Consider the following 21,141-nt stretch of genomic DNA (forward strand, 5'->3'; position numbering starts at 1 on the left):
CTTTCCCGTAATTACTAGAACAGTTTTGTACAGGAAAAATTCGGAATATAGAAAACCCTAAATGTTAGATGATGTTCATTTTAGTCAGATGGAGTCTGTGTGGATACACAGCTTAAGGGGTGTGTTCTTCAAGTGACAAAGCATCACTTTGCATCAACAGTGTGGAGAGGTTCTCCTCAGACAACAGCGTGCCTGCTTCCTCGCAGCAGGAAAGGTGTTCGGATGTCGGGGCGGCGGGCCAAATCCGCTGGTATACGGAACAGTAGCTCCTACCATCTGGGGGTCATGGACTCCCCTCCCCACAGCAGGAGCACAGCAAGTTTAGGGGGTTTGCCGAATCCCCTGAAATCCACAGCACTGTGCTAGGAATCCTTGACCCAGCAAAACCAACAAGCACAGATTTAGACTCACTCAGGTTCTTCTTTTAATTTAAAAGGCATTATCAGCTTTTAAACACACTTTTAGATATCTGACCTTCTCTCATGCTGCTTTAAATAATGGCTGTACGTGCATCAAAAAAGTGAAGTTTTGGGGCTTCCCTGGTGGCGCAGTGGTTGAGAGTCCGCCTGCCGATGCAGGGGACACGGGTTCGTGCCCCGGTCCGGGAAGACCCCACATGCCGCGGAGCGGCTGGGCCCGTGAGCCATGGCCGCTGAGCCTGCGCATCCGGAGCCTGTGCTCTGCAACGGGAGAGGCCGCGACAGTGAGAGGCCCGCGTACCGCAAAAAAAAAAAAAGTGAAGTTTTGATACCTACTCATCCATTTAATTTGATGCCTAATATATGGTGGGTTTTGACCAAATTTAAAACAGCCAGCTGGAGTCTGGGTGATGACAGGAAGGAACTAAGTTACTGGCCGCCATCCCCTTCCTGGCAGCATGCCCAGAGCTGGGCTTGGTGCCCTGCAGAACCTGGTCCTCAGCACCCAGAGGGTGGAGGCAGGACAAGGCTCCAGGGCAGGTGGACCCGTCTGACGCAACCTCCCTGGGTAGAGCTAAGTATTCATCCTGCAGACAGAACTGGAGCGCCCTCCCCGAGATCTGCAGCTCGTGTGTGCAGGACACAGATTCCAATGACCCTTTCTACCAGAACAGCGGATGTAGAAATTGATAAATAAGTCACTGACAGGTGAACGCACTCTGATTCAGCAGGATAAGCACAGATGATCTGCCAGCTGACTTGGGATAACAGTTGACAGAGAAATAGGAAAGCAAGGAAAACAACAGCATCTAACTGTTCAACTAAAATTAGAATGTGCTCATAGAATCAGAGTATTATGTCAGTGAAACATGCTTGAGTATCTTCACAAAAGACAAAAGGTTTGTGTCTCCAGGTATGTCACACAGATACATATTCAGTCCAAGACCCGAAGCCAAGCATTTATCTGCATCTTCAAGATGAAGTGCAGAAAAAAAACCAAAAACACGAATTCGAAAAGATACATGCACCCCAATGTTCATTGCAGCATTATTTACAATTGCCAAGATACGGAAGCAACCCAAGTGTCCATCAACAGATGACGGATAAAGAAGATGTGGTGTGTATATACAATGGAATACTTCTCACCCATAAACAAAGAATGAAATTTGCCATTTGCAGCAACATGGATGGACTTGGAGGGCATCATGCTAAGTGAAATAAGTCAGACAGAGAAAGCCAAATACTGTATGATTTCACTTATATGTAGGAAATCTAAAAAATATAGCAAACTAGTGAATATAACAGAAAAGAAGCAGACTCACAGGGCTTCCCTGGTGGCGCAGTGGTTGAGAGTCTGCCTGCCGATGCAGGGGACACGGGTTCGTGCCCCGGTCCGGGAAGATCCCACATGCCGTGGAGCGGCTGGGCCCGTGAGCCATGGCCACTGAGCCTGCGCGTCCGGAGCCTGTGCTCCACAACAGGAGAGGCCACAACAGTGAGAGGCCCACGTACCACGAAAAAAAAAAAAGAAGCAGACTCACAGATATAGAGAACAAATTAGTGGTTACCATTGGGGAGAGGGAAGGGGGAGAGGAAACTAGGGGTAGGGGATTAAGAGGTACAAACCATTATGTATAAAATAAGCTACAAGGATAGATTGTACAACATGGGTAATACAGCCAATATTCTCTAATAACTATAAATGGAGTATAACATTTAAAAATTGTGAATCACTACATTGTACACCTATAACTTATATACTGTTGTACGTCAACTACAATAAAACCTTCAATTAAAAAATAAAACTAAGACTAAAAATTAAAAATAAAATAGTAAAAGAAAAAAGATGAAATGCAAAATTCCACTGGAAAAGAAATATTTGCATTCTGGGGGGCGGGGTGGGCTCCTCAGGAACCACTCATGAAATGGGGTGAGAACCTAATGCACATGTGTCTTCTTTAAATCCTTCCATGAACGTCTCAGACAGAAGCCACTAGTTGTCATCCCCAAGCACTCATTCATCATGACTTGTGTTTTGATTGAAAACTAATTTGAGGGATGAGGGTGAAAAGTACTTTAACAAAATCCAATTTTTAAATAATAGTTTTCCTTTAAAATGTGCACTTTTTAAGGAACAATGACGAAGAGTGTTTCTGTTCCATTTAGAAAAGAGCATTTGTGAATTTTTTTTATTATTCCTGAAGGTTTTTCATGTAGTGCAGAAGCAGTAGTTCCCTTAGTGAACAAATATGGGCTTAAATGTTTCAAGATGAAAGCAGAAGATATGTAAACGGTGAACACCTGAGTGCCTTAATAAGGCCTCGCCATTTGCTCTTGAGCAGAACTTTCAATCCCAGCTTGCACCATCAAGTCGTTCACATTCTTCTGCAAGTCTTCAATGCGACCTCCCATTTCTTCCAGTACGAGGTTAAGGAGAACAGCACATGGAATACGGGCACCTACCCAGGTCCCTCAAAGCCTCCACGTAAACTGCATCACCAGGGCTGATAAAAATGCCCTGTGGTGCATCTAAAATGAGGGAATCAAAGGCAGCGGATGTGTACTAACACCTTAAGTCAGTGCACATTAATCACATCCCTGAGGGTCTGTACGTGCCTTTAATCTTTGCACGCTGAGCCCGGTTCTGAAACCTTGGCTCCCTTTCCGTGGGCATGGATTCGGGGATATGAGGTTGTCTGGTATGTTTAACTATGTTTTAACCAAACTCTCATCAGTATGTAAATACAATGAAAATTAACTGTGTTTAAAACAAACTTTCCTACTGTTTATAATTTTATCCTGTTTCAGAATCTCTTTTTCCCTGTGGGAGCCCATCTACAGGATCTCTCTGCAAACAATTTGTACACATTTTAAGGCAGGAGTTTAACTGTGTGAAGTGAGTTCACTTGGGCAAGTCTTAGGGCAAGTGTCCCCTTTTCTGGATTTTCTTAAACCGGAAACAAACATTCCACCTAACTCTGTTTGAATCCATGGCTTACCAAATGGCGAGCTGCTGAAGTTACAAAACAAAACAAGGCAAGGAGAGCCAGATAGCGTACCCTGCGCTGGAGACCTAACCAGTAACTGTGCAGGGTTGACTGTTTGGGGGAGTATAAATGCTATTTAGCAGACTAACCAGATTTCTTTAGGGCTTGCTGGGAGGCCCCACCGGGTAGTATGTATTGTTCGTGTGTCCTTGTGTTTTATCCTTGCCTCATGAAATGCCCTGTATTGCTGGTCAAGTAGGAAGTAATTACCTGTGAGCGGTAATTAATACATCAGGATGCCATGTAAAGGCACAGACGTAAACACCAGGAAGTCTTAGGTCAACAATTATCCACTAATACAGAAAACAACAAGATAGTCCACGACAGTTCAATAGTCCAAAAGCAACTGCAGTATTTGTTATGAGACAGAAAAGGATATTTCTCAGGTTTAACGTTGCAGTCAGAGCTTGAAAGTGTTCTTGGAGTTCCTGAAATAGATTTTCTGCCTGAAAAATGAACCACAAGTGAATATATATTTCCTTGTGAGGCAGAGCATTCTAAGCACCATGGAAGAGAACCATCTATATATTCCATTAGTTGATTCCTGACCAGGTGTTAAGGCCTTCCCACTCAAAGGGTAAGGAAGGTCTAGTCAACCGACAGCACTGGAACAGTGCTAGCCAAATGCGTAACTCCCTAAATAAGCAGGCCCGACCTTTACCGCACACCACTCACAACAAGTAACTCAAAATGATCATACGCTTAAATATAAGCGATAACCTATCAGACATCTAGAAGATAACGTAGGAGAAAGTCTTATTAACCTCGGGCTCCTCACAGACTTCTTGAGAAGGCCTGAAACAGTCACCAGACACACCCACCGCGGGCCTCTTGCTCGCCCACACTTGTGGGGATTTATTAGCTGGGACTGGGGTTGCAGAAATTGTTTACCAGGCCATACGGATATATCATCTATGGTGACTGACAGCAGGCGGTACTGTAAGTCGCCTTACAGTTTACAGATTTAAATCTCATACCATTTACGACACAGTTCACTCCTGGCACCCGTGTATTATCTCCGTTTTAGAGCCCAGGATATGGAGGCAGATCTCCACCTGGAGCCTGCGTTTACGTATGAAGAAGGCCCTCTGTCAGGAGCTCTTCCCCTCAATCATGTCAGGAAAACGTGGATTCGAGTGTGCACAGCTAACCAATTCTTTTTAACGAGGCAAACTGATCGGTCCTGACCACTGGTTGTCTCCTCTCCGGCGCTGCGGCTCCTTCAGCGAACGGGAAGCAGGACCGCTGGCCTCCCGGCGCTGGGCGGGGTGGGAGGGGGGGAGGGGAGGGAGGGGAGGGGAGGGGGAGGGGGAGGGAAGGAGGAGGGGAGGGAGGAGGAGGGGAGGGAGGAGGAGGGGGGAAGGGAGGGGAGGTAGGGGAGGGGAGGGTGTCCAGCCCGGGAGCGAAGATTGGCGCGCGCGGGGTCCGACTCACCGCGTCCCGCAGCGCGCGCCCGCTGGGGGCTTCGGGGCCCCGCGCGGCCATGGGGGTCACCCCCGGGTCCGGGGTGCGGGGTGTCCAGGTGGGTCGGCTGGTCCCAGGGCCGGTGGCTCTGTCGGCTCCGCTCCGCCGCCCGCGGCTCCCGCGGCGATGGCCGTGGATCCACCCGCGCGGCCCGGGCTGTGCGCCCGAACCGGGCCGAGTAGCCGGGCACGGAGGTGAGGCCGTAGCGGGGCGCAGGTGGCCGTCCGGGCGGGGCGGGACCTCGCCGGACCAGCCGATCCCAGCTACGCTGTTGGCTTCGTTTTCATTGCGTCAGAGCCCAGAGTGCGCACGACCTTTTCATTATCATTGTGGCAAAGAACACACAACCTACAAGTTGCCGTTCTCGCTGTTTTTCAGGGCGCAGTGCGGTGGCGTTAGGTACGTTCACACTGTTGTGCAAACCACCCCCCCGCCCCCACCCCCCGCGACTTCCTAACCTTCCCACACCAAGCTCTGCATCCAGGAGACACCGGCTCCCCAGCCTCACCAGCCCCCAGCACTCGCCCTTCCCCTGTGTCCCGTCGTGTTTTTGCAAGGCTGTCACCCGTCTAATGGGGGATCCTGGAGGCAGGGGTGGGGATGGAATGTGGCTGCAGTCACCACACAGCCCGAGTTCGCACCGCGGTCCTGGGACCTGTGACCATCCATCCAGGAGGCTCGGCCATCTCTCCGGACCCCTGCCATGTCTGCTGTCAACTTTAAGATTAAGAATATTTATGCTCTGGGACTCCCCTGACGGTCCAGTGGTTAGGACTCCAAGCTCTCACTGCCAAAGGCCCAGGTTCAGTCCCCAGTTGGGGGAATTCAGATCCCACAAGCAACACGCTGCATGGTTAAAAAAAAAAAAAAAGAATAGTTATGTTCTGTGACCAACTCCAACAGGCTGCCAACACTCGCATCTCTGCTCTGATTTTATCGAAGATCTGGAAGGAAGGCCTCACTGTGACTTTCCCTCCCTCAGATGCCCTTTAGGCCTGTCTGGATTGTGGCTCATGGGGCATTTTATGGGTGATGTCCCAGGACCCTGTTCTTAGCAAGTACCTGCTTTGTTTACATGTCTGTACCCCTCTGTGGGGCAGGGCTGCGTCTGTCTGGGTCCTGCCAACATCCCAGGAGCCCAGCCAAGTGACTACGTGGGGACACCTGGTTGCTGAATGTGTGTGAAACACAGCCTTGCATGCAGAGAAACCCAACATCCTTAGTCATCATGAGAATGCAAATCAAAACCACCACAAGATCCACTTCACATGCACTGTGATGGCTAAAATCAAAAGAGACAATAACAAGTGTGGACAAGGGTGTGGCAAAGTCGGAACGTCACACGCTGGTGGGAATGTAAAGTCGTGCAGCTAGTCTAGCAGGTCCATAAAAACTTAAACATAGAGTTACCATAGAATCTCAGTTCTACCTGTAGGTATGTACCCAAGGGAAATGACAGCATATGTCCACACAAAAACATGTACACAAATGTCTACAGCAGCATTATTAACACTAGTCAAAAGGTAGAAACAACCCAAATGTCCATCAACAGACGAATGGATAAACAAAATGTGGTCCCTCCCCTCGATGGAATATAATTCAGGCGTAAGAAGGAATGAAGCCCTGACACATGACACAACATGGATGAACCTTGGGAACATGATGCTCAGTGAGAGAAGCCAATCACAAGAGGACACGTGGTTGGATTCCACTCATGTGACGTGTCCAGATTGGCAAATCCATGGAGACAGGAAGTTGAGGGGGAAGGGGAGAGACTGTGCCATAGTTAAGGGGTTTCTTCTTGGGCGCAAAAATATTCTAAGATCAAATCGTGGGGGGACTTCCTTGGTGGTCCAGTGGGTAAGACTGCGCTTCCACTGCAGGAGGCCCAGGTTCGATCCCTGGTTGGGGAACTAGATCCCGCATGCTACAACTAAGAGGTCCGCATGCCACAACTAAAGATCCCGCGTGCCACAATTAAGACCTGGCTCAGCCAAAATAAATAAATAAATAAATATTTAAGGTCAAATCGTGGCGACGGTTGCACAACCCTGTGAATATATTAAAAATCATCGAATTGGGGCTTCCCTGGTGGCGCAGTGGTTGAGAGTCCGCCTGCCGATGCAGGGGACGCGGGTTCGTGCCCCGGTCCGGGAAGATCCCACATGCCGCGGAGTGGCTGGGCCCGTGAGCCGTGGCCGCTGAGCCTGCGCGTCCGGAGCCTGTGCTCCGCAACGGGAGAGGCCACCACGGTGAGAGGCCCGCGTACCGCAAAAAAAAAAAAGAAAAAAAAAATCATTGAATTGTATACTTTAAATGGGTGGATTGTATCGCATATATATGTGAATTACATCTCAATAGGGTTGTTAAAGTTGTAACTTTTTAATTGAAGTATAGTTGAAGTATACAATATCGCGTTAGTTTTCAGGTGTACAGCAGAAGGCTTCAGATATCTGCCTCTATCTCTATCCTAGATCTAGATCTATATTCAGATTCTTTTCCATTATAGGTTATTCAAGATACTGAATATAGTTCCCTGTGTTATACAGTGAATCCTTGTTGCTTATCTGTTTTATGTATTGTCGTGAGTATCTGTTAATCCCGTACTCCTAATTTATCCCTCCTTCCCTTTCCCCTTTGGTAACCATAATTTTGTATTATACGTCTGTGAGTCTGTTTCTGTTTTGTATATACATTCATTTGTATTATTTTTTAGATTCCACATATAAGTGATGGCATATAATATTTGTCTTTCTCTGACTTACTTCACTTAGTATAATAATCTCTAGCTCCATCCATGTTGCTGCAAATGGCAATATTTCATTCTTTTTATGGCCGAGTATCTATACCTCTGTATATCTATGTCTCTCTATATAGATCTCACATTTTCTTAAGCCAGTCATCTGTTGATGGACACTTAGGTTGTTTCCATGTCTTGGCTATTGTAAATAGTGCTGCTGTGAACATGGGTGTGCCTGTATCTTTACAAATTAGAGTTTTCATCTTTTCTGGATATATGCCCAGGAGTGGGATTGTTGGATCTATTTTCAGTTTTTTTTTTAAGGAACCTCCATACTGTTTATCATCGTGGCTGGCTGCACTCATTTACATTCCCGCCAACAGTGTAGGAGGGTTCCCTTTCCTCCACACCTTCTCCAGCATTTATTATTTGTAGACAGTGTGAGGTGATAACTCATTGTGGTTTTGATTTGCATTTCTCTAATAATTAACGATGTAGAGCATCTTTTCATGTGTCTGTTGGCCATCTGCATGTCTTCTTTGGAGAAATACAATAACTTTTCAAAAGCATGGCCATCTTGCCACTTTTCTGTGTGGCAAGATGCTAAAAAGAGCCGTGAGGGCTGCCCCTTCCCTGGAGGGGCCTCTCTGTGTGGCCACCGCCTGGCCTGAGGTTCTTTCAGTTCAAGCTTCCAGAACAGCTTGACCAGGGCGACTAGCATGAGGTGTGCACAGCGGGCCACTGGGGAGGTGGATTCACCTGTGGAAACAAAGCCCCAGGCCCTCGCCCAGAGTGGGTGGAGGTAGGGGTGGGTGACAGGGGTCTCCTCAGGTGGATCTGGCGGAGACGGGGAGGCACAGCCCCGGGAACGCCTGAGGCTGAAGCCTGGAGGGCTCCCTAAGAGCGGGAATCAGGATGCTACAGCAATGCCTCAAGAAATCAAACATACAGTTACCATATGAATCAATTCCACTTCTGGGTATAAACCCCAAAGAAGTGGAAACAGGGACTTGAACAAATATTTGTACACCATGTTTATAGCAGCACCATTCACAATAGCCAAAAGGAGGAAGCAACCCGTGTCTATCGACGGATGAGTGAATGGATAAATAAAATAATATATATATAATTTATTTTTAAAAAGGAAAATTCTGACACATGCTACAAAATGGATGAGCCTTGAGGAATTATGCTAAGTGAAAGAAGCTAATCATAAAAGGGATCAATTTTGTATGATTCCACTTATATGAGGTCCCCAGAGCAGTCAATTCCACAGAGATAGAAAGTAGACGGTGGGTGCCAGGGGCTGGGGAGAGGGGTAATGCATTAGTGTTTAGTGAGTGCAGAGTTTCAGTTGGGAAAGATGAAAAATTCTGCAGATGGACGGTGGTGATGGCTGCACAACAAGTATGAATGTACTTAATGCCAGCGAACTGTACACTTAAAAACGGTTAAGATTACACCTGAAACTAACACAATGTTGCAAATCAACTGTACTTCAATAAAAAACAATAAAGATGATGCATTTGATGTTATGTATATTCTACCACAGTGTACATATATTTTAAGTACATCACCCCAGCTTCAAAGCCTAGGCTAAGAATTCCAGGAGCTAGGAAACCTGTGACTCTCTTTCCCTACCCCTTTGTGTTCTTTAGTATGTGTCTATCTTTCTGAACTGTAATCTCTGTGGTCCAGTGGAAACCTCCTAGACATTCTCTGATAACCCTGAGAACCCAATCTCTAATGGAGAAATAGAACCTGTCATCCTACATCTAGCACCTGAATGGCTTCTCACCTATGCTGCCTAATTAGGGATCAGATTCTTAGTTCTGCATCCGTGGGGGACAAGATCATTAATATGGAAGCAAGAATCACTCAACAAAAATTCATTTTGTTAAGGATATTAAATTTCAGGAACTAGGTTCAGGGGAAAAATTCTCGAATGCAATTCATCTTGCAAATCTACAATAGGAGAGTATTCAAGTGTGCTGTGAAGCTGCAGAAATTAGATGATGTTTTTAATGGTGCAAAGATAGTTTGGGGAGGAAAATAGAGTCTAGGTAAGAAGTACCTAATGGAATCAAAGACACAGACCACAAGAGCGGCAGCTAAATATGAAACAAAATTTCAAATTAGAAAAGTGAAATTTTAACTTTGATAGATGAGATTATAGGGTGACCGAATGTAAGAGGAAGTTCTATCCTGTGAGGCGTGAATGCAGGTGGAAGCGCCCAGATGCTCCTTTGATTCCAGGTGAATGGCTTCATTTCTAAGGCCTTAAACCTAAGACGCTGCTGATTTTAAGATGCACCATTACTGCCAAGAAAGGGAGGAATGCTGCTGATTAGACGGTGCTGTTCTTTATTTTATATTCATTAAAAGGGCTTTTTTATAGTTATTGGTGCTGGGTGATGGATACATGGAATTCACTGTGCTATAATCTCTACTCTTGTGTATGTTTGAAATTCTCACTTAAAAATTCTGTAAGCAAAGAAGGGTTCTTTCAGGGTACTGATTTGGACATACAGATTTGAGCATAGAATTTTTTGCTTCCTTTTATTGATTCTAAAATTGTTGCAATGTTTTCATAATTTTAACTTTTTTGTGTTTATTTTTTTTTGCGGTACGCGGGTCTCTCACTGTTGTGGCCTCTCCCGTTGCGGAGCACAGGCTCCAGACGCGCAGGCTCAGCGGCCATGGCTCACGGGCCCAGCCACTCTGCGGCATGTGGGATCTTCCCAGACCGGGGCACGAACCCGTGTCCCCTGCATCGGCAGGCAGACTCTCAACCACTGCACCACCACGGAAGCCCTTAACTTTTATTTTTAATGCAACATAATTAACTATTTTTTTAACGTACTATTTATTATGCAATTCTGGCCCCATTTACAGTAAGTTGCCTTTCCCAGAAGCAATTATCCTGAGTCATGAGGACCTCCGGTACTAGTTGTGAATTTTAAAACAGTGGCTCTCAGACCTGGCTGCATGATAGAGCCACGTAACATTTGTCAGCACTCTGGACGCCTTGGCATTTGTGGTTTTAAAGCCCTCCAGGGGTTTCGGTGTGTGAACAAGCAGTCAAAACTGCAGAATGAACAGATTGAGGAAAACAGAAAAGGAGGAACTGGCTTAAACCTCCCCAAAGGCAGAAAGGGTCTTCATTTTCTCAAATTTGGACATAGACCAATGTCTTACTGCCAGCTGTTTAGAACTTGAAATAAGATAGATTTTCGAAAGATTCTTTCTTCTGCCTGTTCAAATCTGCCTTTGATTTCTCTAGTGAGTTTTTCATTACAGCTATTGTACTTTTCAGCTCCAGAATTTCTTTTTGGTTTCTTTTAGGTTTTCTCCCTCGTTACTGATAGCTCCACTGTTCACACATTGCTTTCTCAACGTTCTATGTTCCGTTAGTTCTTTGAGCATCTTTAAGGCAGTTGTTTTAAAGTCTTCATCGAGTAGATCTGTCATCAGGTCTTCTTTAGGGCCAGTTTCTATTAAATAATTGTTCCCTTTGAACAGGTCATACTCTCCTGTTTCTTTGTATGCCTTGTGATTTTTATTTTGTTGTTGCTGAAAATTGGACATTTGAATCCAATAATGTGGTAACTCTGGAAATCGGATTCTCCCCCTTCCTCAAGGTCTGATGCTTTTTGTTATTGTTTTTGTTCTTTGCTTGTTGTAGGTTGTCTGAGCTGAGGCTCAGCCTGAGGTGGAAACTTAATGTCTGCTCAGGTCTTTCCTGAGCCTTTCCTGGGCATGTGCCATCATTTTCTGTCTTTTCGTGTCTATGCAGTTGTTTTTCAATGCCCTAGTCTTTAATGTCTGGCTTGAAAAGGGGGAAAAGAGAAAAACAAAGGGGGATAAACGGGGCACTCGCCCTTGAAATCCACTTGGTGGGGGAGGGGTTTGCAACAAGGGGGGAGGTGTGGCAACAATGGCCACCTGCCTCTTTGGCTGCATCTCTGCCATCTTAAGCAGCATCAGAGCGCAGATTCCTGATATTGGAGGACAAGGTCCTTTTGGTCCACCCTGGCTGGCTTCTGCAAGCTGCTCTAGAAACACGTGTATGGCCTCCTGCCATGTGGCTGAGGGTGGGACGGGTAGGTGCTACGTGCTAAGACCTGAAAGTCACCACAATTGACTGCAGTAACCATCCAGCACTTCCCCTGGAACTTGCAAGCCTTAACCAGCTCTGGATTCCAAGTTAGTTACATCAGACAGCTTCTGTCCCTGCAGTTGTGGTCCAGGTGGGGGCCATTCCCGGTGCTTCTTGCTCTGCCATCATCCCAGAATCCTCTCCAACCTATAAACTTCTTTAAAAGCTTTTAAATACTTACTTCCAAGGTTGCCCCAACTCTTGCTCTGACCAGCCCAGCATCTGGTTTTTATTCTGCATTGGTCAGTGTCAGTGTTGGTGTTCCCACCACTCCAACAACTCCTCTCAAAGGCCACCCCAAGGAAAATACACAATGAAGAAACAGCTTTCTTTGCCGAGTAAAAATAAAATCAGCTCGCCTTTTTCCACTTCAGGAAAATCAGTGTCTTGCTGTCAGCCCCTTAGAGGTAGAAACTCTGGGGCTGGGGGCTGGCTCCTGGCCACCCCCCACCCCATGTTAGCATTCACAGGTACTTCTGAGCCTCTCAGTGGGCACCTGTCTGTGGCCCACAGTTGCCTTGGGAAGAAAAGAAAATCCAAAGTCTGAGTTAAAAATGAAGTTGCTTCTTTTCCAGGTAAACAATTTTATCATGTCACAATCTTCCGTTTTTTTCTGCCGCACCACGTGGCTTGTGGGAGTTTGTTCCCCAGCCAGGGATCAAACCCAAGCACCCCCCCCCTCCCCACCCCCCGTAAGTGAAAGCACTGAGTCCTAACCACTGGGATGCCAGGCAATTCCCTGTCACATCACAGTCTCAATGAGGGATCTCAAGGAAACACTTGCGTGAGCTTTAGAGAATGTGTCCAGCTGGACGAAAGTGTCCAGCTCTCTGGGGAGCCTCGGGTGCTTGTTCCAGCCCCAGCGAGGAGTGAGGGCCCAGGAAACTCTCAGGCAAGGTGCGGGGAGGGAGAGAGGGAAGGAGGGAGGGAGGAAACGTTCAAGAAGCCTGTGGGTGATTGGTTGCAAGTTAATGCACACTTTGTATTTAAAAAAAATTTGTTTAGTACAGTCTATTTTCCCTTTACTGTATGACTTTTCAAATAAAAAATTGTGCTTTTTGCTACTGGTCAGGTCACAGTCTTAAGAGGTAAGATACTTGAGGAAATGTGAATGACAGAAAACTTAAGTCGCCTGAAACATTTCTGGAGCTCAAGCACGTTAATTATCATTTAAAAAGCAGGCCACCAGGCAGGTGAGCAGAAGGGGGCTCCGGGGGCCCCTGGAGGGAATGAGCATCCTGCACCCCTGCTTCCTTGGTGTAAACATGATGCTGGTAGAAGCAGCAGACACAAGGCCAGCATCGTGTGAGTCCATTTTCTGAAACGTCCAGAACAGGCAAAGGCATAAAGACAGAGAGCAGACTGCTGGTTTCCAGGGCTGGAGGGGGCAGGGGCTGGGGAGGAACTGCCTAAGAGGCGTGAGGTTTTATTGGGGGATGAAAATGTTCCAGAACCAGATGGAAATGGTGCTCCCACCACACTGTGAATGTACTATATGCCACTGAGGTGTTCATTTAACAGAGCTAATTTTCTGTTGCATGAATTTTGCCTCAATTAAAAACAAAGAAGAGGAAGGTTCACAGGCAAAAGCGTGCGCTTCTGGAGACGGGATCGTGCGTGTGTGCTGTGTGCTCCTGAGGGCACCCCTCAGCGTAAGCACTGCTGTTCTCGGCTGACTGGTAGTAATCTGCACCTCGAGCCTGCACTCTGCATCTTCTTTCCAGCAAGAGTTCCTTTCGCTGAATGAGTGAGTGGTGAACCCCGAGGACGCGGCCTTTCTCTCCGCGAAGCCACCTCGAATTCACAGGCGATGCTGCCTCTGGACGCCTCCTCCATTTCTGCTGTCAGCCCTCACGCCCTCTGCTGCCGCCTCCAGCTCCGTCCTCGTCTTTCCCTTCCTGAGTCAGTCCCCTTTGCAGAGTCATGAACTTCTGCTATCAGAGCTTGTTGCAAACCACTGCTTTTTGTTTGTTTTTGTGCTACAAGATCTCGCATTTATTTTCAGTGGATTTTCAGCCAAACACAGTGAACAAAGGTCACATTCCAACTTCTCTGTTTTTATTTTTCATCTCACAGGTAGCTGAGATCTAATTACTTGGTTTGAACTTGAAATGGTTTCTATTCCAACTATTAACAAAGAAGTTTGAGCATGAGACGCCTTCATTTGCCTTCTCTTACTTTCCCTGTGCTCACTGGCCACCTAGCCTGCTGGATAAACCAACTGCACGGAACTTCCATGTCACTTTTTAAAATAAGCAAAACCTTTTCTGGGTCTTTTGAGACTTCTGATGCGACGCCATCGGTCCTTTGAGCTCTGCACGTTGTTCACATCTGGACGGTTCTTTGTCTAGTAACTGCACACGCTTATTCTGGTCTTTTCTTTTTCCATGTGATCAGGTTCAGACCTCATCTTTACTCGGTTTAATTTCACTATGGGCTTTTTCTCTGCATGTTTTACAAAATAATTCCTTGATAAAACTTGTAACTATGTAGTTCCATAGCCTTCTAGCCTTCCTCTAGTCTTCAACCTATGAGCAGATTTCCCACTAGCATTTGTTTAGTTTCTTCAAACTGCAGTTTTACCCCCCAGCTCAGCCTCTTTTTCAGAGAGCATCTTGTTCTGTACACACTTCCGGCCTCCCGCAAGGGCGGCTCACTTAACCAGGGGATATGACATCGTTGCCACAATGCTACTGGCTAAACTGCAGACGTTAGATCTGTCCAGTTTCACAGGCACATTTGCTTATTCACTTACTTTTGGTGCATAATGCTACCATCACCCGACAAATTTTAAGAATTGCATCTATCTCTGAAGATATTTAAAAACGTTCGCATACTCTGCTGTTCAGTCGCTGGCGTCTTTTGCACTTTCTGGAAAGTGAAGTTCCCAGAAGAAAAGTGGCAAAGCAATCGATGCCTGACAAAGCAGTGAGGGTGCCGGGTGCCCAGGTACTTCATGAAAACCAGGCTCAGACCCCCGTGGGCAGCACCGCCAGGGCCCCCGGGCGCTGCTCCACTCGTGATTCTCAAAGGTCTCCGACACCAGCCTCTGCACCCTTGCTTCCTACTCATCTCTTGGAGGCCGACGGGGCTCTAACTAGTTCCCAACCTTCCTACCACCCGCCTCTCAAGCTGGGGGCTTGCTCTGTAATTCGGGGCCCAGCCGGTGGTCTCCCGGCTGCGGAACACCCCCGCCCCATTCACTTTGCTCAGGTGGTGTCCCACCTCTGTGCTCGGGCAGCTGCCCCACGTGCTGTGTGGTCTTTGGTATTTCTGCCGCCCTCCTGATTTCACTGCAGGTGGAGTCTGCATTTCCGTGTAGGGGTTCCTCACTGCTTTGGGGGAGGGACATGTGCATCTAGGCTGGTGCTCTGTCTGGCCGGGCCTGCGGCCCAGGAGCTCTGTCTCCATCTCACCAGGGAAACCTCGGGGCTTCACAACCAGGAGCCGGACAGGACACCTCTCAGGATGCACATCTTTCCTTTCCTGCTTTTAAAAGAATATTCTCTCCCCTTTGTTGTCCTTTTATCTTACTTTTGTGTGTTTGTCATTTACAATCTATGGAGGTGACAGTGTTCTTGTGTAAGGTCCTAGCAGTCCATCGGCTACATGACACTCCCACACAAAGGGCCCTCCAGCATGGGGCTCTGGAAGGCAGAGGCAAGGCTGAGAAGGGTGGTCATATCCTCGACCTTCGAGGATGTCCAGGGCCTGAGGTGAGTCCGGTAGAGGCCAGAGGAGACCTGGAAGGGTGATGGCCTGTCCCAAGGCCTGCGGAGATGGGACATGCGGCGGGTGCAGGGGCGGGAGCACAGTTCTGTGCTCTCTGCAGGTGTTCTTCGCCTGCAGAACCATTGTTTATGGAGCAATTGCAGAGCCGCCGTGCTGTCAATGAGTATTGATGCTAATGAGAGGTGCCGTTTATGTCTACCGCCTGCTCTGTGTGGGGCCGAGGGCAACTCGGGTGGGCTTGCAGTGGCTCCACTACGTGGGAACACAGGTGTCAGTCTGGAAAGCAGAAGTGGGCTCATGTGGGCTGTTAGGGGTCACTGGGCTGGGGGTTTGTGTAGTATGGTTGACTGTTGTTAGATGCCACTTGGGAAGTGCTAAAGTTGTGGACACTTCAAAATTCGTGTGCGTGTTAGGGGAAGTGATGCTCCTCTGTAATGACCAATCCCTGTTCCAGTGGTTGGGCCCAGCGACATTCTCATTGGTGTCACAGTCCGAGGCCGGCAGGCAGGAACTGGGCCACGCCCTAGTGGAGCTCTCTACTACCTTGTTCGCACCTGGCCAGCAGGAGAGGGCGAGCAAGGAGGGTGGGGTGGAGACTGGCGGGGCCAGGCACCTCCACCCATGTCACTGGCCAGAGGTCAGCCACACGGCCGCCCCGAGGCAAGGGGTGGGCCTGGGGGCCAGCAGTGAGCCCGGCCTCACATGGTAAAGGCACGAGCTCAGGATACGTGAAAATAGACATTCGCCAGGCAGAAGCCAAGGCCGGGCCCATGATGCCCTGCAGCTGCCCTTCACAACCGCCCAGCTCTGCAGCCTCTACAAGCCTCAGCTGGGTGCTTTGTCCACAGCCCCTGGATTCTACTTTGTCTACATTCAGAGGCAGAATGGAGTTCTCAGAAACAACCCGTAAGCACATCCTCCGGCAACGGGATGCATGGACCCTCGGGTGACTCTCAGCCCGCGCGTCCTCATCGTGCCGGCTCAGCACAAGCCCTCAGCCTGGTGGGCTCAGTGACTTCGGCGAGAGCTTACCTTTCTCGGTGCCGTTTCCATATTCTCGACTAGTTCCAAAAATAGCACCTGTGCGCTGAGGAGAACGTAAGAGCTCACACCTGGAGCCCATCTGTCTCAGCTAGAGCCTTGCAATGGAGCCCACAGGCATCCAACAAGTGGCATGTGCTTGGCTCAAGGGCAAACGGGGGACACGTTTGGATGCCACACGACCCAAGTGTGGGACGTGCTTTCACTTCTGGGGAGAGGTAGCAATGCAGAAACTCGCCTTTTCTTCTGGTAAAGTGGAGCCATGTATTTTTTTCAATTAGAAAAGTCATACAGGGACTTCCCTGCTGGTCCAGGGGTTAGGACTCCGAGCTTCCACTGAAGGGCGCACGGGTTCGATCCCTGGTTGGGGAACTAAGATCCCGCATGCTGTGTTGCAGCCAAAAAATAAATATTCCCCCCCAAAAATCATATACACTCACTGTAAAAAATTTAAACCAGGGATTTCCCTGGTGGCTCAGTGGTTAAGAATCGGGGATTCTGCCAATGCAGGGGACATGGGTTGGAGCCCTGTCCAGGAAGATCCCGCGTGCCGCGGAGCAGCTAAGCCCGTGCACCACAACTACTGAGCCTGTGCTCTAGAGCCCCTGAGCCACAACTACTGAGCCCATGAGCCACAACTACTGAGCCCGCGAGCCACAACTACTGAGCCCGCAAGCCACAACTGCTGAGCCCGCGTGCCACAACTACTGAAGCCCGCGCGCCTAGAGCCCGTGCTCCACAACAAGAGAAGCCACTGCAATGAGAAGCCCGCGCACTGCAACGAAGAGTAGCCCCTGCTCGCTGCAACTAGAGAAAGCCCGCACAGCAAAGCAACAAAGACCCAATGCAGCCAAACATAAAACAAATTAATTAGTTAAAAAAATTTAAACCACACAGAGAGGTATAAAATAGTCATATGAGAGATAAGTATTAAGAATTGAGGCTTTATCTGCTCAGACTTGTTTCTCACGCACTTACTCATATACGTGAATAGATTACTAATGGCCTTGCTGACACTCCGTCTTTTTTGCAGCGTAGAAGCAATTCCCTTGGGAGGGTGAAGGGCCAGCAGCATTGCCTGAGACAGCTGTCCCTGTCACCCATCTGCTCACAGACCTCCGTGGTCCTCTTCCCTGTATTTCTGCTGCACAGGACACCACATACCCCAGGGACAGTGTCGCTTGCGGAGGCTTATTTCTGAACCTCACCCAGCCTGACAATCTCTGTCTTTTAATTGGTGTGTTTAGACCACTCACATTTAAAGTGATTATTGATATAGCTGGATTAAAATTTAGCACTTTGTAATTGTTTTCTATTCATTGCATTTATTGTTTCCTTTTCCTCCTCATTTTCTGCCTTCTCTGGTTTTAACTGCATTTTATACAATTCCATTTTTGTCTCATCTCTTGGTGTATTATTTATGGTTTAAAAAAACTTTTCTAGTGGTTGCCCTAGGGTTTACAATATATATTTTAAAATTATCTAAGTTCACCTTCAAATAACATATACTGCTTTATGTGTAGTGCTGGTACCTTATATGAGAATATTCCCCAATTCCTCCCTTACATCCCTTGTCATTCATTTCATTTATCCACGTGCTATAATCACCCAATACACTGTTACTTGATTGCTTTAAATAAACAATAATCTTTCAGATTAAGAATAAGAGAAAAAAAAGATTTACCTTCATTTATTCTTTCTCTGAGGGTCTTCAATTCTTTACGGAGATCCAATTTTCCTTCTGACTAAATAACTTATTTTAACATTTCCTCCAGGGTTGGGGATTTCGCTGGTGGCGCAGTGGTTAAGAATCCGCCTGCCAATGCAGAGGGCATGGGTTCGAGCCCTGGTCCGGGAAGATCCCACATGCCACGGAGCAGCTAAGCCCGTGCGCCACAACTACTAAGCCCGTGTGCCTAGAGCCCGTGCTCTGCAACAAGAGAAGACACCACAACGAGAAGCCCGCGCACCACAAGGAAGAGTAGCCCCGCTTGCTGCAACTAGAGAAAGCCACAGCAACGAAGACCCAACGCGGCCAAAACAAAACATTCCTTACAGGGCTGGTCTGCGGGCAATGACTTCCTTGGGGCCATGTTTTTCTGAGAAGGTGTTTCTCCTTCGCTTATGGATTCTATACTAGTTCCCAGTGGTTTGCTGTGATAAACTGCCACAAGCTGGGTGGCATAAAACTGCAGAGATTTGTTCTCTCACGGTTCTGGAAGCCAAAAATCTGAAATCAGTTTAACTGGGTCAAAATCAAGGCGTTGGCAGGGCTCTGCTCCTTCCAGAGGCTCCTGGGAGGATCCGCTCCCCGCCTCTGCCAGCTGCTGGTGGCTGCCAGCATTCCTGCGCTGCATTACTCCAGGCTTCAAGGCCGCATCTTCAGACCTCTCTCTGCTCCGTCACCACATGGCCTCTGTGTGTCTCGAGTCTCCTTCTGCCTCTCTCTTATAAAGATACATGTGATGGCATTTAGGGCCCACCTGGGTAATGCAGGATAATCTCTGCATCGCAAGGTCCTTAACGTAATCACATCTGCAATTTCTTTCTTTTCACAGAAGGTAATGTTCACAGGTTCCGGGAACTAGGATGTGCTAGTTCTGGGTTTCATTTTTCAGACTGCACAGTTTGGCCGGCTTCTTTTGTTTGTAACACAGGAAGCCAGGTAATGTGCAGCAGCCGACATGAGCTCTCTCCTTCTGCTTGAGCGATGGTTCTGGACCAGTGGGTGCCCCTCTACTCCAGACAGGTGGGGTTCACAAGGATTACAGGCCCCTTCTGTGAGGCAAAATCTTGGGTCAAGAATGCAAGATTGTATGCACTTCGCAGGGCTCTGGAGGCGTTGCTGCCCACGCTCCACCTGGCACAGCTGATGCGTCCAGGGCAGCAGCTGGCTATGGACGGGCACCACTTTGCCCACGTGCTCCAGGACAAACAGGGCCAGATGCAGTGGCCTCAGATGCTCCGGTGCGTGGGGAGGGAAGACTATATCCCTACTCCAACCTCCACCATAAAGAGGACAGAACATTCTGGAGCTCCAGAGCTCGGGGGAGGATCTGGCTAAGGAGGAACACCACTTTTCTTCTCCAGCCCCTCCAGGACTTCCTTCTCCGTCTGTGTTTCATTTCCTTGTACGTTTCTGGTGCTGTGTTCTCGGCCTTCTCTGGTGGATACTCAGTACACTGGCCTCAGAGGCTGGAGAGGATGAGAGCAACCTGTGCTTCACGGAGAGCTCTCCTTATAGCCAGGCTCGTTGGGAGTTGCTCTAAGTGAGGTTGTACCTGTTCTTAGGATTTCCCACGAAGCGTACCAGGTAGGAAGCTGGCTGGCCGGTATGTGCCCCTGGGGCCCCCCCTCTCTCACCCACCAGGCCTTCCCTTTTGGGGTGACTTGGGCTTGCTGTGGTGGAGGTGGGAGCCCTGGGGGAGCTCCTCTGTAGACAGAATCCTGGGGGCCTGCAGGCGGTCTTCTCTGCTCTGAGCCCACCTGCACAGGGTCCTGGGCAGGCTGGCTGGCTTCTCCCAGGGCCCTCCCTGACCCCCACCCCTCCCTCGCCCACCAGCATCTGGGTTCTGAGCACCTACCTCCCTCGAAGGGCTCACCTTGGTCAGGTGACACACTCAGGAATTCCTGTTTTCTCTCTCAGTGAGTGCTAGAGTTGTGCGCTCGAGATGAAGCACGTACCCTTCGCGGATCCGAGCTCCACCGGCCAGCACTGTCTTCAGTGACAAGGTACCTAACGCACTTGTGGACGGCAGTCCTGGCTGCTGCTGCCCTGGGCCCCGAAGTGGACCTTCAGGGGCTTCAGGCTGCGGGTGGGCTTTCGCTTCCCCGAGGAGTCGCGCCCCCGGCCCCCCCGCCTGGCCGAAACTGCCCTGGCCCTCTGCAAACTTCCGAACGCCGCTCCTCAGGGACACGCCCCGGCTCAGGATGGGGAGCCCCACAGACCCGGGCAGACCACGAACGGTGGAAGGACCCCTGGAATCATGGGGCGCTCAGACCCTGCCCGAGTCCCCACGAGGGGGGCGTCCCCGGGCCTCGCGCTGACCCTCGGGGCGGCGACAGGACCCGGTCCTCTGCTCCCGTTGGCGGCGCGCCGCGTCTACAAGGCAACTCGCCGTGGGACAGATGGCGCCGGGTCCACGTGGGCCCCTGGCCCAGAAGGAGAGGCCCCGCCAGGCAGCGATTTCCTAACCAGGGCCGGGTGGGCCCACGGAGCGCCCTGGCCACGACCCACGACACCCGGCTTCGCCCCGGGTCCCGCCCCCACCTCCACGCCCACCGGCGCGCTCTAGGACCCAGCGGCGCCCGCCCCTCCGCCCGGCGCGGGCGGGGCCACGTATTGTGACGTCACGCCGAGGCGGGGCCCGGCGCTTGGACAGACAGAAGGAGGGTGGACTGACCGCTGGGAGCCGCCGGCGCGGGTGAGCCCGGCGGGGTCAGCAGTGTGCGTGGACGCGAGCGCCGCGCTGGGCTGAGCGTCCACCCCGGGCCGGGCCCCCTGGGCAGTGTCTACCCTCTTTCCCCCTCCTCCCATCC

The 21,141-nt window shown here is 49.3% G+C and overlaps 1 protein-coding gene and 1 long non-coding RNA gene across 4 annotated transcripts; both read right to left on the bottom strand.

The window, feature by feature from the left end:
• Nucleotides 1-1,965: 1,965 nt before the first annotated feature.
• Nucleotides 1,966-5,298, bottom strand: HSBP1L1 (heat shock factor binding protein 1 like 1). The gene is made up of 3 exons (XM_060122089.1): nucleotides 4,901-5,298; nucleotides 3,853-3,912; nucleotides 1,966-2,846 (listed from the first exon to the last, which is right to left on the bottom strand). Exons 1-3 carry the CDS (start codon nucleotides 4,949-4,951, stop codon nucleotides 2,730-2,732), a joined length of 228 nt encoding a protein of 75 aa, XP_059978072.1. The 5' UTR covers nucleotides 4,952-5,298; the 3' UTR covers nucleotides 1,966-2,729.
• Nucleotides 5,299-10,391: 5,093 nt separating this feature from the next.
• LOC132504549 (uncharacterized) lies at nucleotides 10,392-21,071 on the bottom strand. 3 transcript variants are annotated; one of them, XR_009534942.1, is made up of 4 exons: nucleotides 20,205-21,071; nucleotides 18,287-19,797; nucleotides 12,011-12,346; nucleotides 10,392-11,495 (listed from the first exon to the last, which is right to left on the bottom strand). It is a non-coding gene; the product is annotated as an uncharacterized LOC132504549 (long non-coding RNA). The 3 variants fall into 3 exon arrangements; XR_009534940.1 differs by having other exon boundaries at nucleotides 10,392-12,346; nucleotides 20,205-21,068; XR_009534941.1 differs by having other exon boundaries at nucleotides 10,392-12,346; nucleotides 18,287-19,380; nucleotides 20,205-21,064.
• Between the last annotated feature and the right edge of the window lie 70 nt (nucleotides 21,072-21,141).

The sequence above is a fragment of the Lagenorhynchus albirostris genome, chromosome 14, assembly GCF_949774975.1.
Source record: "Lagenorhynchus albirostris chromosome 14, mLagAlb1.1, whole genome shotgun sequence".
NCBI lineage: Eukaryota > Metazoa > Chordata > Mammalia > Artiodactyla > Delphinidae > Lagenorhynchus > Lagenorhynchus albirostris.

What these genes read in the sequence shown, in the direction of transcription:
- HSBP1L1 (XM_060122089.1), bottom strand. Translation starts at nt 4,951, where the DNA reads ATGGCCGCGCGGGGCCCCGAAGCCCCCAGCGGGCGCGCGCTGCGGGAC. An exon ending in GGCGCGCGCTGCGGGACGCG is followed by an intron (nt 3,913 to 4,900) that starts GTGAGTCGGACC and finishes TTCATTTTTCAG; the next exon opens with GCAGAAAATCTATTTCAGGA. An exon ending in CTCTGACTGCAACGTTAAAC is followed by an intron (nt 2,847 to 3,852) that starts CTGAGAAATATC and finishes GTTCTCCTTAAC; the next exon opens with CTCGTACTGGAAGAAATGGG.